The sequence below is a fragment of the Eptatretus burgeri genome, chromosome 4 (assembly GCF_056783735.1).
Source record: "Eptatretus burgeri isolate ZD-2024b chromosome 4, Ebu_testis_v1, whole genome shotgun sequence".
Taxonomy (NCBI): Eukaryota; Metazoa; Chordata; class Myxini; order Myxiniformes; family Myxinidae; genus Eptatretus; species Eptatretus burgeri.
In genome coordinates, this window is record NC_140964.1 from 87,672,245 (window position 1) to 87,687,366 (window position 15,122).

Consider the following 15,122-nt stretch of genomic DNA (forward strand, 5'->3'; position numbering starts at 1 on the left):
CCAAATGCACTCATTAGAGATAGTCAGAAACCAACGCAAGTACAGGTGGAAGATTTGACCATGTCCATCCACATCACCATTACAACATATATATGTATATATTGTTACAGCCCAGGGTTCAGGGCTCATCATGAGGGGAAGCAAATGAGTTTCTCCCAAACACCTGCTCCTAAGGCTGCCAACCTCTGCGATAACTCCGCGGTCCAACGGGCTGAAGTTCTTACACAGCTGTAGCCGCTCAACTTAGACTACTGGCTTTGCAGGGTTACGCTTTAATGTTTCCACGATACCTTTCTATTGGCATGGCAACTGAACGAGAGGCCACACCCTCAACACCACACCTGGTGATCTTCTGCAAAGTGGAACAGATCGGTGCAGCACTGGCTACTAGAGCAAATCAGGTGTGGTACAACTTCCCGTCTAACTATACTTGTACACTGTCGGATCAATGAAGGAAAGGACAACTGAGACAGATTGGAAATACCAACCAACAATTATTTATTTACACACACAAGCAATCATTTAAAAGCGAATATCTACAGGCAAGTAAGTAAAATGCACAAAAGAGCAGATTTAACTGGCACATTCTTTCTTGGACAATCTTATTTACACAAAGGACATGGCCATCATTCAATCAGGGGAGAAGAAGAAAACAAGAAGAACTTGAGAAGAAAAGAAAAGTAGGGTCGATTATTTTCTCCCACACCTCATACAGCCTTACGGGGCCGCACCAGTCCAAATATACTAGATAATGTGGGGAAAGGATGGGGAAGATGGGCAGCGGAGTGGCGATGCGATGGTATGCACAGCCGTGTCTCTGAGGTGTCCAGACCCAGTAGGCAAGTCCTATCCGGCGTGCAAGGTATGCGACAGCAAACGGCTCACTCCGTTTTTGCTGGGCTCCAGTGTTCAGCAGCTTCCCATGAACCAAACAGCGTTCTGGGTTTTCCACATACTGCCTTCCTCCACACCACGGGCCTCCTGCCTCTCTTCGCCGGACAAGCTTTTATGTACACATATTTAATATACATAAAGCTCTTTCTAACGACTGACGAGCTTCGCCGGACAAGCTTTTGTCTGTCCACTGCCTCAGCTTCTTCTCCCTCTTTCTCTCTCTCTCTGGTGTCTCTCTCTCTCTCTCTCTCTCTCTCTCTCTCTCTCTCTCTCTCTCTCTCTCTCCCCCTCTCTCTCTCCCCCTCTCTCTCTACCCCTCTCTCTCTCTCCCCTCTCTCTCTACCCCTCTCTCTCTCCCCTCTCTCTCTCCCCTCTCTCTCTCTCCCTCTTTCTCTCTCTCTCTCTCTCTCTCTCTCTCTCTCTCTCTCTCTCTCTCTCTCTCTCTCTCTCTCTCTCTCTCTCTCTCTCTCTCTCTCTCTCTCTCTCTCTCTTGGATGAGGATCAGCTACAAGCACCTTTCTCCTCACAGGATCTTGCCCTTTTTTCCATCTCATCTCTTGCACTCTTGCCTTCTTCCTCCTCTCAGGATTTTGCTTTCTCCCCGTCTCCTCTTATACAAGCTTCTTCCTCAATGGTTGACATCCGATGTGGGCAGGTCCATGATGCAGCTTGTGGGAAATGCCCCTGGCTCTGAGGGAACTTTCCACGTAGCCCCCCACTATGCCCTTGGCGCTCAAAAGATACCGCGGCACCTTCTAACCCCTCTCTCGTGCGCAAACTTTCTCTGCACAGTCCTCCACTGTACCACGTGAGAGGCGCTGTCCGAGAGGCCACGAATATCAAGCGTTATGCTTTGTGCCATGAACATGTGAAATAAGACGAGGGAGGGGGGGGGGAGAAGACATAAAATGTCATATCCCCCATTCTTTTAGTAATTATGCTATACGGAGTTAAAGGAGTAGCCCATATTTATTTATTACAACTGAAATGTCCGCCAGTCTACCATTTGGCCATCTTTGATAAAATTGCAAGACAAAGTGAGGGGCACGTGTATGCCATCGTGTACTGTGCTTGTGCCAAGTTTGAACAAAATTGGACCATGCATTTCTGAGAAATTGTTGGGGACACATTCAAGTAACAAAATGGCCACCAGTCGGCCATCTTGGAACTGATCTCGAAATAAAATGACGTGCTTATGTAAGCCATCATTCATTATGCTTGGGATCCTAGGATCCTGAGTTCAAATCCCTCTTGGCTATTGTATTAATACCAGGTAGGGTTGACTCTGCCTGTCATACGAGGTTGGCAAAGCGAGTGTCAGCTTGCTGGTCGCCTGTGTCAGAGTAGTGACCCATCCATGATTGTGCCCAATAGCCAAGGAGTCTGCTCAAGCAGCACCAATGCTCTGCACAGAGTATGGTCCCAATGGATGGAGGAATGGATCATTCATAATCTGTCTCAAGTTTGAACAACATCCGTAAATGCATGTCCGAGAAATGGTTGAGGATGTGTACAACATCGGATCTTTTACAAATAAAATTGCCACCAGTCGGCCATTTTTTTATGACCGCGAAACAAAATGATGTGCATATTTATACCATTATGTGTTGTCTTTGTGCCAAGTTCCTTCCATCGCAGTTCCTCATCTGAGTTCCTTCCACAAAGCTTGGAACAAGTGTTTGTCTACCCTCAGGAGAGCCAGAAAACAACATATTTCTAATTTCAAGTCTGAAGTCTCAAACCTCTCTCCCTCCTCCAAATCCTGGTGGCGTCCAATCAAAGCTGTTTATGTTACACCTACTGTTAAATAAATATGTTGATCCGAGTGCCTCTGCGGAGTGGGACAAGGACCCACCACAGGGTGTGTATTTGGCTGATCGGCAAGCCTATGTTCTGGCTGCCAGGATGCGTGACCTAATCTTTGGGAGCTATACTGAGATGCGCCGCTAAGAGCCGAGGTAATCGCTCTTCCTGAACGGGGGCTGGAAAGCCCGTGTCGTGACGCGATCTCCGAGAGCCCTTGGTTCCCTCCTGCATACTTGCTGCACGCAGCTCCTAGTTTCTTTGAAGAAAAACCACACGCTGGTGCAGATGTTAAAGGGCAAACATTGTGCAATACGGTCGGAGGTTTCCACATCCCCTCCTTGGTCCCCGTGTCGTCCTTTTCTCAGATTTAACCTCTGCGACGGACCTCCTTCCTCTTGACCTTTGTAAGACCGTTTGGTTGGGGTGTCACCAAAGGGCTTCGCCTCCTGGAATGGATGACTCTGGTCGGGGTTCTCGGCATCTGGCCACAAATGGTGAAGTGGTCCAATGGTGAAGAGGCGATCAGCCAGTGGGGGGTCCTAATGGGTCTCCCGCTGTCCTGGCTGATCCTCAACATCACACACCTCTGGTGGACACAGTCCACAATAACCTCTGTGAGATGAGCCATAAGGCACCTTATAAAGTGCCTTTAACCAATGGATACAGGTGGTGGAATCTCTCCCCCCCCCCAATAATAAATAAAGACTCCACCATCAAAGGGCGGAGGAGCTCCTTGTGAGCCAACGGCCATCCATATCTAGTGCCCAACTGTGTCTACAGACGTCCTCCTGCAGTTGGGCTACTTTTTTATAAGGAGGTTGGTGGCAGGATATGCACTCCGGCCACCGTAAAACGCTTCATTCCGCAAAACACAAAAACGCAAAAAAATCTGAAAACCCACTCTGTGGGAGTACCTCCTGTGCAGCTTCCCTTCGCAGGGCAGTGCACCGGATGACGGAATTGGGGCAAAGCCTTCGGGACCCCCAATCTTTGATGACAGGAGGGAAACCACGGGGTAACATCCCTGGGTCAGATTGCGGGAGAGTGTGTCGGAGTGGTGCTGAGGTGTCATCCATCAGACGCCGGTCTCCTTGGGTTAACCTGAGGCGGTCCCTTCGGGTGGGTGCCTGGAATGTCCTATCCCTAAGAGAGGATGATCACCTGTCTCTGTTATCATCTGAGCTCAAGCGTTTGGACATCGGGATTGCAGCTCTCTCTGAGGTTCGGAGACCGGATTGCGGCGAGATAATGGTGGGTGGTTACACCTACTATTGGTCTGGTCGCTCTGATGGTTACCATACCCAAGGAGTTTCTGTAGCTGTGTCCAATAAGCTGACCCCAATGATAATTGAGGTAACACCGGTCAACGAGCGTATTATGAGATTAAGGATTCGTCACTCCTTAGGTGTCATTTCCCTGGTCTCTGTTTATGCTCCGACTGAGGCGAGTGATCTCACCGTGAAGGATGCATTCTACGCCACGCTCAAGTCTGTGGTTGATCAGTGCCCCAGACGAGATACACTTCTAGTCTTGGGGGATTTCAATGCATCGACTGCAACTGATAGGGATGGTTATGAGGTGTGTGTTGGTCCCCATGGGTCAGGAACTATGAACCAGAATAGCACTAAGTTCCTTGACTTTGCAAGAAGTCATGGACTTAGGGTGGCTGGTTCATGGTTTCAGCACCCACAAGCTCATCGCTGGACTTGGTATTCCAACGCTGACGGTGTGGCAAAGGAGATTGACCATGTCCTCATTGACGGTCACTGGAGGATGATCCAGAACTGCAGAGTCGACCGGAGTGCTCAGTTCCTCAATACTGACCACAGGCTTGTTGTAGCAACTCTAAAGCTGCACCTTAAATCCTGGAGAATGGTATCATCCCAGCCTCGGCTGGATGTTGGCAAGCTCAGGGATGAGAGAGTAGCCGAGGAGTTTGCGAACAGGCTGAGTGGACACTTGGGGGGTCTGGGTGCTTTGGGGGGTCCTGAAGAGTTGTGGAGTGCCTTCAAGACCACTGTCCTTGATGTTGCCGGTGGATGTCTTGGAACTCACCGCAGGACAAAGAATAATTTTTGTCTCTCAAGGGACACTGGATACCATTGACCAGAGTCGCAGGGCCAGGCTGAATGGCAGAGCTGAGCTGTTCAGGGAGCTGAGGCGTAAACCTGTACATGCACTGAGGGTGGACAAGGAGGCCTATGTGCGAGGAATCTGTGAGGGGGTAGAGCATCACCTGTGGACAGGTGATTCTCGTCCCGCTTACAGGGGAATTTGCGCATTGCGTTCATCCAAGCCCATCCCTCGGAGCACTGCAGTTAGAGTAGAGAGTGGTAGGCTCTTGACAGAGGAGTCTGAAGTGAAGGCCCGCTGGGCCGGTTACTTTGAGCAGTTGTACTGGACTGATCCCCCAGCTGTCGAGTTGGACGTCAAGGATGTTACAATCCCTGTTGCTGACCCTCGAATCAACTGTGCTCCACTTTCGCTTGTGGAAACACGGGCTGCGGTGAACCAGTTGAAACGGGGCAAAGCTCCAGGGATCTGTGGCATCCATGCTGAACCTCTCAAGGCTGGTGGAAATGCTGCACTCGTGTCGTTGCATGCAGTTTTGTGCTCTGCCTGGAACACAGGCATCATCCCAACTGATTGGAAGAGGGGCCTTGTTGTTCCTCTCTGGAAAGGGAAGGGTGATCGCCAAGACTGCAACAACTACCGAGGGGTGACGCTGCTCTCAGTGCCAGGCAAGGTCTTTGCTCGGATAATTCATGATAGGGTTCGCCACCATCTGCTTGAGCACCAGCGTCATGAGCAGTCAGGCTTTACACCAAAGAGGTCAACGATTGACCGTATCCTTGCTCTTCGTGTCCTCACCGAATGCAGACGAGAGTTTCGGCAGGGGCTGCTTGCAGTCTATGTTGATCTCTGTAAAGCGTTCGATTCAGTGAATCGGGATATCCTCTGGAGGATTCTTGGACTTCGTGGGGTGCCACCAAAACTGATCGATCTGATGTCTGAACTCTACTCTGGTACTGAGAGTGCTGTGAAGTGTGGTGGTACCATCACTGATTGTTTCCAGTTGTTACTGGTGTTCGTCAGGGGTGTGTACTGGCCCCCACACTTTTCAGCACTTGTATGGACTGGATTTTAGGGAGTATGTCGGAGAGATCAAGCTGCGGTGCATCGTTTGGGAATGTCAAGATCTCGGACCTTGATTTTGCAGATGATGCAGTCATCTTTGCGGAGACTTTAGACATCCTTTTGGGGGCCCTCAAGGTGCTGAATGAGGAGTCGGAGCCGCTGGGATTACGGGTTTGTTGGGTCAAAATTAAGATCCAGGCTTTCGGTGACATCTTGGATGCTGCTGTCCTGTCTGTGTCTGTTTGTGATGAGGATGTTGAGGTCGTGGAGAGATTCACTTACCTTGGCAGTGATATTCATGTCTCTGCTGGCTGCGAGTCAGAAGTCAATAGACGTCTGGGACGGGCCTGGGGAGTCATGGATTCACTGGATCATGGGGTGTTGCGCTGCCGGTTCCTGTGCGGGAGGACGAAAATCCGAGTCTTCAGGTCCTTGGTACTTCCAGTCTTGCTCTATGGATGCGAGACTTGGACTCTGACCAAGGATCTGAGACGGAGACTTAATTCCTTTGGTACCAGGTCTCTTCGGAGAATCCTTGGCTCTCGCTCGTCGGATTTTGTGTCCAACGAGCGGTTGCTGAGAGAGACTGGGATGAGATTTGTTACCTGCATAGTCCGTGAGCGTCAGTTGCGGCTGTATGCACATGTGGCTCGTTTTCCTGACGCTGATCCTGCTCACCAGATTCTCTCAGCGAGGGAGTCTCATGAGTGGAAGAGGCCAGTGGGCCGACCACGTGCCTCGTGGTTGCAGCAGGTTGACCATCATCTCAAGAAGATGGGGATGGGCCTGGCATCTGCCTGGGGGATGGCCAGACGGAGGCCCCTGGAGTACCGGCGGAAAGTGGATGCAGCGACGCGCTGTTCTGGTACATGCTCCCATACCTGACCTGACCCACCACCCCCTCCCCTCCCAACATGAAATCCATTATTAAAGGACTCTTCAATTAGTTAATTAAATAAAATTTTCGAAAAGCAACTTAGCAATGAAACCACTTCGAAGAGTTCATGTTCATCCCAGAGTGCTATTCTAACAAGTAATGAAAAAGTTCCAACTGAAAGATAAAATAATCAGATGTAAACAACAATAGCAAAAAAAGGAAAAGAAGATAACACTGATCTCATCTTCTTTGTGTTTTTTTTAATGCACCCCAAAGTGTAAACTTGTTCTACATCCTTTAGATATGTCTTAAATTGATTCAAGACCATGTTTCCACCTTTAAACGGTAACAAGTAAATACCATTATCAATACAAGAGATGCAGGAAAACAGTGCTAGGCAAGTCAAAGCTGTATGGCAGGCGAGAAATCTTTCACATTGGAAAGAATTTGTTTGTTGAAAGTTAGACAAAAGATAATGCAATTTTTTTGATGCATGATTTACATCAAAAGGATGAATTTCAAGTTCTTTAGGCATTGTCGTCATTGCAACGTTACTCTGTCGTTGTTTTTTTCATTAATGGGACAACTTGCTACATTTTGACTATGACCATGCACTCCCAGAAGCATCAAAGGCTGACAGGAGTATCCCTGTTGTTCAGGCAGTCTTTGGCTTCATCTGTAGCTTGCAAGTTCAGGCCAGTGGGCAAAAATACTTCCTGTGGCTTTGGTTTCAGGCCGAGATGGAGTGCTGAGTCAAGCACAAAATGAGACTCTGATGGAACTGGATATCCCAGATATGTGTTGTGTTGAAGGTTGAAAGATTTTTCAGATAAGAAAGGTGGCTGGAAAAAATTGTGATGAAAGGGTTGCGTGGGAATTCCATGAGTGTGTACGGCCTGATGTGACGGAAAGTTTTGCTGGAACAGGATTCCTTTTTCACCAGCCTGATTTGGACAATACTGAGAACTCGGAGGTACTGCAAAACCGCACTCCTTGGAAAAGCCTGCGGAAATATTTGGGTTAAAGCAAACAATACTGAAGTATTTTATATTAGTGGACAACCAACTGTCCATGTCGGCTGCCCTTCTACTGACCTGTATCATGCATGGACTGACACATCTGATGCTCATTGTCCCTGGAATGAAAGGATGTTGTAGCTGTGACTTTGCTCTTGTGCCCTGGCATGGTTATCAAGTTGACTGTCGAACCAGAAGGCCCTGCAGTAAAACCACTGCCAGCAAGCTGTCTGTTTGGAATGGCATTGCAGTGCTGCATAGAGCCACGTGCAAAGCTGGCAAAAGGTGGCAACCATCTACTTGGGGGCTGCCTGGACGTGCTTTGCACCGTGGAACATGGTGACCGATATTGGCTGGTGCTGGCATTGGTGATAGCTGATAAAAGCCGTTCATTATCACATTTGAAATTCTGCACGCCCTGCAAGTAAACCCAAGATAGCTATCATGGATAAAAGTAGAGAACCAAAATGTTAAATATAACTTAAGAAAATAGTAAATGTGTAAAAATACATTTGAGATCAGTAAATATGTAGCCCGTGGAAGTACAATTGTTAAGGATACAAGAAGTAATGTATATTCAATGCATTGTTGGCTTTACTGCTCACCAGGACAACCAGTTATAACATTTACAGTTGTGGCCAAAAAATATTGGTACCCTTGCACTTTTTTCAAATAACTCACAATTTTCTCATAAAACAAGTTGAAATTGACAAAAGTGTGTGGACTCCACAATTCTTCGTTTCACTGTTAATATTACAGAACCTTTGTTTTCGATTCAGAACTTCGTACACAGCCTTTGGACAAAATAACTGCAGTAAAGCGCTTCCGAGAGCCATGAATGAGCTTCCTTGACCTCTCTACTGGTAGTTTGGCCCACTCTTCTTGTGCAAACTGCTCCAGTCCTCCCAGATTTGAAGGGTGCCTTCTCCCAACTGCTGTTTTCAGATCTCCCCACAGGTGTTCAATGGGATTTAGATCTGGACTCATTGCTGGCCACTTCAGAACAGTCCAGCATTTTGTCTTGAACCATTCCTGGGTGCTTTTTGAAGTGTGTTTGTGGTCATTGTCCTACTGCAAGACCCATGACCTTCAACGGAAACCGAGCTTTCTGACACTGGGTTGAACATTGCACTCCAAAATTCCTTGGTGATCTCCTGATTTAATGATGCCATACACACATTCAAGACACCCAGTGTCAGAGGCAGCACATCAACCCCAAAACGTCACTGAACCTCCTCCATGATTGACTGTAGGGAAGGTGTTCTTTTCTTTTGAGGCTTCATTTTATTTTCTGTAAACATTGAGATGATGTGCTTTACCAAAAAGCTCTAATTTGATCTCATCTGTCCACAGGATATTCTCCCAGAAGGATTTTGCTTGTTCAGGTGTGTTTTGGCAAACTCTAGTCGGGCTTTCTTATGTCTGTCTCAGCAGTGGGGTCCTCCTGGGTCTCCTCCCATAGAACCCCCTTTCATTGAGTTGGCGACGGATGGTGTGAGTTGAAATTTTCGTACCTTTTATCTGAAGGTCAGCTTGAATCTGTTTGGCAGTTCATCGAGGTGCTTTCTCCACCATTCGAACAATCCTTCGCTGCAATCTTTTATCAAGTTTTCTCTTGCGGCCACGTCCAGGGAGGTTAGCTACAGTTGCATGGGCCTTAAACTTCCTGATATCATTGCGTACGGTGGACACAGGAACATCAAGGTCTCTGGAGATGGACTTGTAGCTTTAAGATTGTCCATGCTTGGCTAAAATCTTGTGTCTGACCTCCTCAGACAATTCTCTGGTTTTCTTTCTTTTCTACATGGTCATTGCGGAACACACAGTGCCACAAAACAGCAGAACGACTCCTTTTCTCCATTCAAACAGGTTGAATGAGTGATTTTTATGCAGCAGGCACCTGCAACTCACCACAGGTGAGTTCAGTTCCGAAGTAAAAGAGAATCACCTGCTTGAAATCTAATTATTTCCAACAGCTTCTAAAAGGTGCCAAGAATATTGTCCGGGCCATTTTAGGATTTCTGTGTGGAACAAGCTAAGCTTTAGTAGTTTTTCCAGCTTTTTTTTGTTTTGTTCCACTGCAAACCAAAGAAATACATCTGTGGATACCAAAAGATTTTTGTAATTTCAACAAGTTTCTGGAAGAAATGGTGCATCATTTGAAAAAAGTGAAAGGGTGACAATATTTTTGACCACGATTGTACTCTATCTACAGACAGTGGCTAAAAATGAACTTTATAATTTTATCACCGAGATGATTCACATGCACACAAGCATCTTCAAAGTTGCAAAACCATACAAAATGCAGTAATTGAGAGAAAAGATGAATTGGAACTGGGGTACAGAGACTTGACAAGGGCAAGGTGGTCACAGAAGGGCACATACCAAAAGGACAAGGGATATTCTACCTTGTTATTTTGAAAAACTTAATAGACTTGTGGCCACAAGAAAAGGTTCCTTCTGCTTCAGCAAGATTGCAAACAGCTTGTGTATAAGGACCCTGAAGCTTGGTGCATGGAAATGGGTTAAATATAATTGAAAGGTAGTTCTTCTGCTCACAGTTCACCAAGATGGTGTGTTCGCTCATAATGTTTTCACCATGCTTTCTTTTGCAACAGATTAGTGTGTGCCAGGACGTTCTATTTGTAACGCTTTCCATTTAGAAAACCGCAACAAGACCAATGCTCTCTGCAACATCCCACAATATATAGTCACAAACTATCCAGATCTAAACCGCCAAATGGATGAAAGTTACATTTCATTTCATATTGTAACTAGAAAGTAGAATATTATGCAAATGCAGCAATGGATGTGCCTCAGCCCACATGAGATGTCAACCCACTGTCACATTTGATCTCAATTAAAGGTCACATGGAGAGACAGAGACAGAGACAGAGACAGAGACAGAGACAGAGACAGAGACAGAGAGAGACAGAGAGAGACAGAGAGAGAGAGAGAGAGAGAGAGAGAGAGAGAGAGAGAGAGAGAGAGAGAGAGAGAGAGAGAGAGAGAGAGAGAGAGAGAGAGAGAGAGAGAGAGAGAGAGAGAGAGAGAGATTGATTGATTGACGGTTCCGGTTCTTGAGTGACGTTGGCGGTTCTATTCAAAGAAAGATGTAGGGATGGCTTCACATGATCATTTCTTGTGACCATCCTTACCTTGTTTACATCCCTGTTTGGGAGAAATATCCCGACAACCTTTTGCAATTTTTTTTTAGCTCCACCAATGAAGGTGAAGGAGGTTATGTTTTCACCCCTCTCTGTCTGTTTGTTACTTGCAAAATCGAAGATTTTTCAAGTATATTGGTCAGTCCATTTTGTTATTCTGTCTGTCTGTCTGTCTGTTGGGTCGCCGAAATAGGTGACCCTTATTGTCAGTAATTCTGTCTGTTTGTTTGTATGTTTGTTTGGATGTTTGTTCATTTGTCATCAGCATAATTGGTAGTAAACGTGGACTGATTTTGACCAAACTCGGGTGGTAGGTACATCTTATGACCTAGTGCTTTGGAAATTGTGATAGTTGCTTGGGACGCTTTGGTTCCCTAGCAACAGCCAGAAAACCTTCAAAATCGGTACCGTTCACGCGAAATCAATTCCGAAAGCCATTATCCCACGTAGGGTTATGAAATTTGGCATGTATCATCTACAGGTGTTGCTCTTCCAAATATATTCCGGTTTTTGTGATATATGGAATAGTTTACCCAAAGCGCCCCGTACAAATGGGGTATTCCCGAAAATTGGCAAAAATTGAAGGCCCCCTAGCGACCAGGTGAGTGCATCGATACGAATGAAACTTTGCAGGTTCATTGTATTCAATGAGGACTACAACTTTGCCTCAGCACATATTGACCGATATTGCTTAGGGTCAGGGGTCAAAGGGCAAGAATCGATAATATGCGAGAGCGGGAGGTGCCTTCGCGCCAAATGCTACTCCTCCTAGGGTTATGGTCGGATGGTCATGAAAATTCACACTATTCATCTGGAATACATTGTGCACAAACGATCGAGCCGGATTTTCGATTTATATCTTTGTTCACCCACAGCACCCCCTCAAACTTTGGGGATTTCCGATATCAAACCGCATTTTTGGTACTTTTCATTCAAATGGAGTAGTTATCAGAAGATGGAACTGGATGAGATTTGATATGCATAATCTTAAGGTGATTCTCTATCCGCTACATGACATCCATTTTGCTCTATATCTTATAGTTTCCAAATGGTAACGCTCTCAACTTGGGTGTCCGAGGGACATTGAGCATTCCCGCTGAAAATTCAAAGTACACTAACTCCAAGACGGTTGAACCGAATCGAATGAATCTTTACATGCTTATAGACCGTAATGAGTACTACAACTTTGCTCATTTGCGTAATGACCTATCTCGAGTAGGTCAGGGGTCAAAAGTCAATAAGTGCATTTTTTGGGCGAAATTACCATTCAAGGCACCCTTGCTCCTACACGGATACGAATGAAAGTTCATCGGTACATAGTACTCAATGAGTACTACAACTTTGCTTCAGGACATATTGACCTATCTCGGCTAGGTCAAAGGTCAATGAGTGCATTTTTCTGGCAAAATGACCATTCAAAGCCCCCTAGCTCATGCACGGGTTAACTGATTCGATTGCAATTTCGTAAGTACTTAGTACTAGATTAACTCAGATCAGGGGTCAAAGGTCATCGGATGCTCGGCGACCCATGGCCGCCTCCCGGCTTGTCTGTCTGTCTGTTTAATTGCCTATAAGTCACAATTTTAAACCGATCTTCACGAAACTTCACCACATGGTAGAGTTTGTCATAAGGTAGAAGCCTATTGTTTTTGAGGTCAAAAGGTCAACAAAGGCCAAAGGTCAACAACTTCGGTGAGATTTCTTAAATCCTCAATTTTCATCTCATTGAATTGAAATTTGAAGAGGATTTATATTTCAGGTCACTGAATTCAAGTAGCCAATTATTTTTGAGGTCAACATGGACCAAAAGATCAACATCGGCCCAAGGACAACAACTGAGGTGGTATTTCTAAAATCCTCAATTTTCATCCAATTGACTTGAAATTTGAAGAGGATTTATATTTCAGGTCACTGAATTCAACTAGCCAATTTTTTTGAGGTCCACAAAGGCCAAAAGGTCAAATTGGCCAGATTTCTAAAATTGTCAATTTTTATCCTATTCACTTGTAATTTGAAGAGGGATATTTTTATATATTTTTTGAGGTCAGATTTGTTTTATGGATTTTGCAAGTATCGTGCTCTGCATGACGTCTTCTTGTTTGTTTGTTTGTCTGTTTATTTATGTGCAGGATATCTCAAAAAGTTGTGGACGGATCCAGATGAAATTTTGTGGACAGGTGCGGTGTGTGACAAGGACGAACTATTTAGATTTTGGTGAAGATCCGGATCCGGATGCGACTATTAGAATTTTCTAAGTGATTCTTCACCATTGAGAGATAGAGCCAAAAATGATATAGTACTGTATAGTTCAAAAATGTAATGGGCCCGATATGTTATCGTGGATCAAGCATTGCGCAGTGGAGGTATGTGCTCTCCCGAGTACACTTCTAGTTTATAATGTTTTATTACTTCTAATATCATAAGGATTGCTGTAAATGATGTTAATTTTGCAATATCCTATATTGAACTGCATTTAAATTGTAAACCTCAAAACATAGTTCTCTTACCTAAAGTAAGGACTTTAACCTGTAAGCAATTGAATGGTTTCCCAACCGCAAAGACCATCAGCTCTGGGCTCCGTTCTTCCTCGAGGTTTCGATCCTTTCAGCCCAGAACCTCTCCAAACGGCGGATCCACAACCTCGGTCACGGAAACACATCAGTCGATTACCTACATAAATAGATCCACCACCTTAGTTGTGTCCAGGCAGTCAACCAATTAAAGCAATATTACTATTCAAACTTTTCTCGCTTGAGGATTCAATGCATCACCATATATATGTAACTCTTATCACACATTTTCTTTGCAACACACACACACACATACACACACACACACACACACACACACACACACACACACACACACACACACACACACACACACACACACACACACACACACGCACACACATGCGCACACATGCGCACACGCATGCACGCACACACACTTCCACCATCTGAAATCAAACGGAAGACCAAATACTGCATAGAGTCATCAGAAGGAACCCAAAGAAGTGAAGAGCAAAGATGGTGTCATCAGGAGGAACCTGGATCGGAATTGGGTTTCAGCCGCTACTCCACAACCCTCAAACCCATCCGGGTGCAGCCAAGTGAGCCTCACCGAAAAATTTCTGCAATAATTCACTTCTCCTTAGACCAGCGTTTCTCAACCTTTGATGGCCCATGGCCCCCCTACCGAGTCGCTTAACATTCGTGGTCCCCTGCCCTTCAATAAAAGATGCAGATTTAGTTTTATGAAATTTATTTACTCAGTCTTAAAAGATAAATCAAAGTAAACATTTTTCTAAGCAATACAATCAATGAGACACTGGCTGTTGGGCTTGTCTGACGAGGCCTCTTATGTCCGGCTCCGTCTTGGACACAGCAAGGCGAATATCGTTCCCAACGTCAAGACGGTTTCTGGACTTCGTTTTAATGGTCGCAAGGTCAGAAAATCCAGATTCGCAAAGATATGTTGTGGCGAATTGAATGGGCATTATGGATGCCTTCTTGCTGAGTAGTGGATACGCATCCTGAACAGACAACCAGAAGGTGGAGTAGTCTTCTTTGTTACTGAAGACCAGCTTCATTGCTTTTGAAACCTTCAACTCTGCCAGCTCCTCTGCTTCATCTTCAGTAGGTTCAATTTTGGCGTTAAACGGGTCTTTGTGCCACGGAACATCCAACGGTGCATCGTCGAAATACGATTTGAACTCTGCGGAGAGATTGTCGAGATGTCTAGTGATGCAATCTTTGATGCCGACGGGAAGCTCAATCCTCTGCGTCTGCAGGTGCTAGTCCAAGAAAGGAAACGAGGCAGCGGACCCGGCCTTGATTCGTGCCTGCCAGACTTCCATTCTAGCAGACAGTCCGGCAAGCTTGTCTTGAACGTCACTGACTGTCACATCACGGTCTTGCAAGGACTGGTTCATTTCGTTGAGTCGGCCGAATATATCGGCCAGGTAGGCAAGCATCATGACGAACTCTTCATTGTCGAAGTGGACATGGAGGTTGTTTTCGTTGTCTCGCAGGAAGATTTCCACCTTAACCCGGAGTGCATACAGCCGAGAGAGGCATTTCCCCCTCGATAGCCAATGGACTTTGGTGTGGAACAGAAGTCCAACATGTTCCGCTCCCATTTCGTTGGCCAGGAGTTGGAAGAGCCGATGATTTTTGGCCTTCGCACGAATGAAGTTGATCACTTTGACCGCGACGTCCATGA

The 15,122-nt window shown here is 45.8% G+C and overlaps 1 protein-coding gene across 8 annotated transcripts in view; it reads right to left on the bottom strand.

Annotated features, from left to right (window-relative positions):
* Nucleotides 1–6,595: 6,595 nt before the first annotated feature.
* The window catches only part of LOC147028620 (uncharacterized), a 118,708-nt gene continuing 110,181 nt past the window's right edge, over nt 6,596–15,122 (bottom strand). For 3 of the 8 annotated variants that reach the window (XM_085879237.1, XM_085879239.1, XM_085879236.1), the window contains 2 exons: nt 7,810–8,149; nt 6,596–7,718 (listed from right to left, as the gene is read on the bottom strand). In XM_085879237.1, coding sequence (XP_085735363.1) covers nt 7,342–7,718; nt 7,810–8,149 — 717 coding nt within the window. In that variant the 3' untranslated portion in view covers nt 6,596–7,341. The remainder of the gene's footprint in view (nt 7,719–7,809; nt 8,150–15,122) is intronic. The other 5 variants (XM_085879238.1, XM_085879240.1, XM_085879241.1 and 2 more) reach the window with 5 other exon arrangements.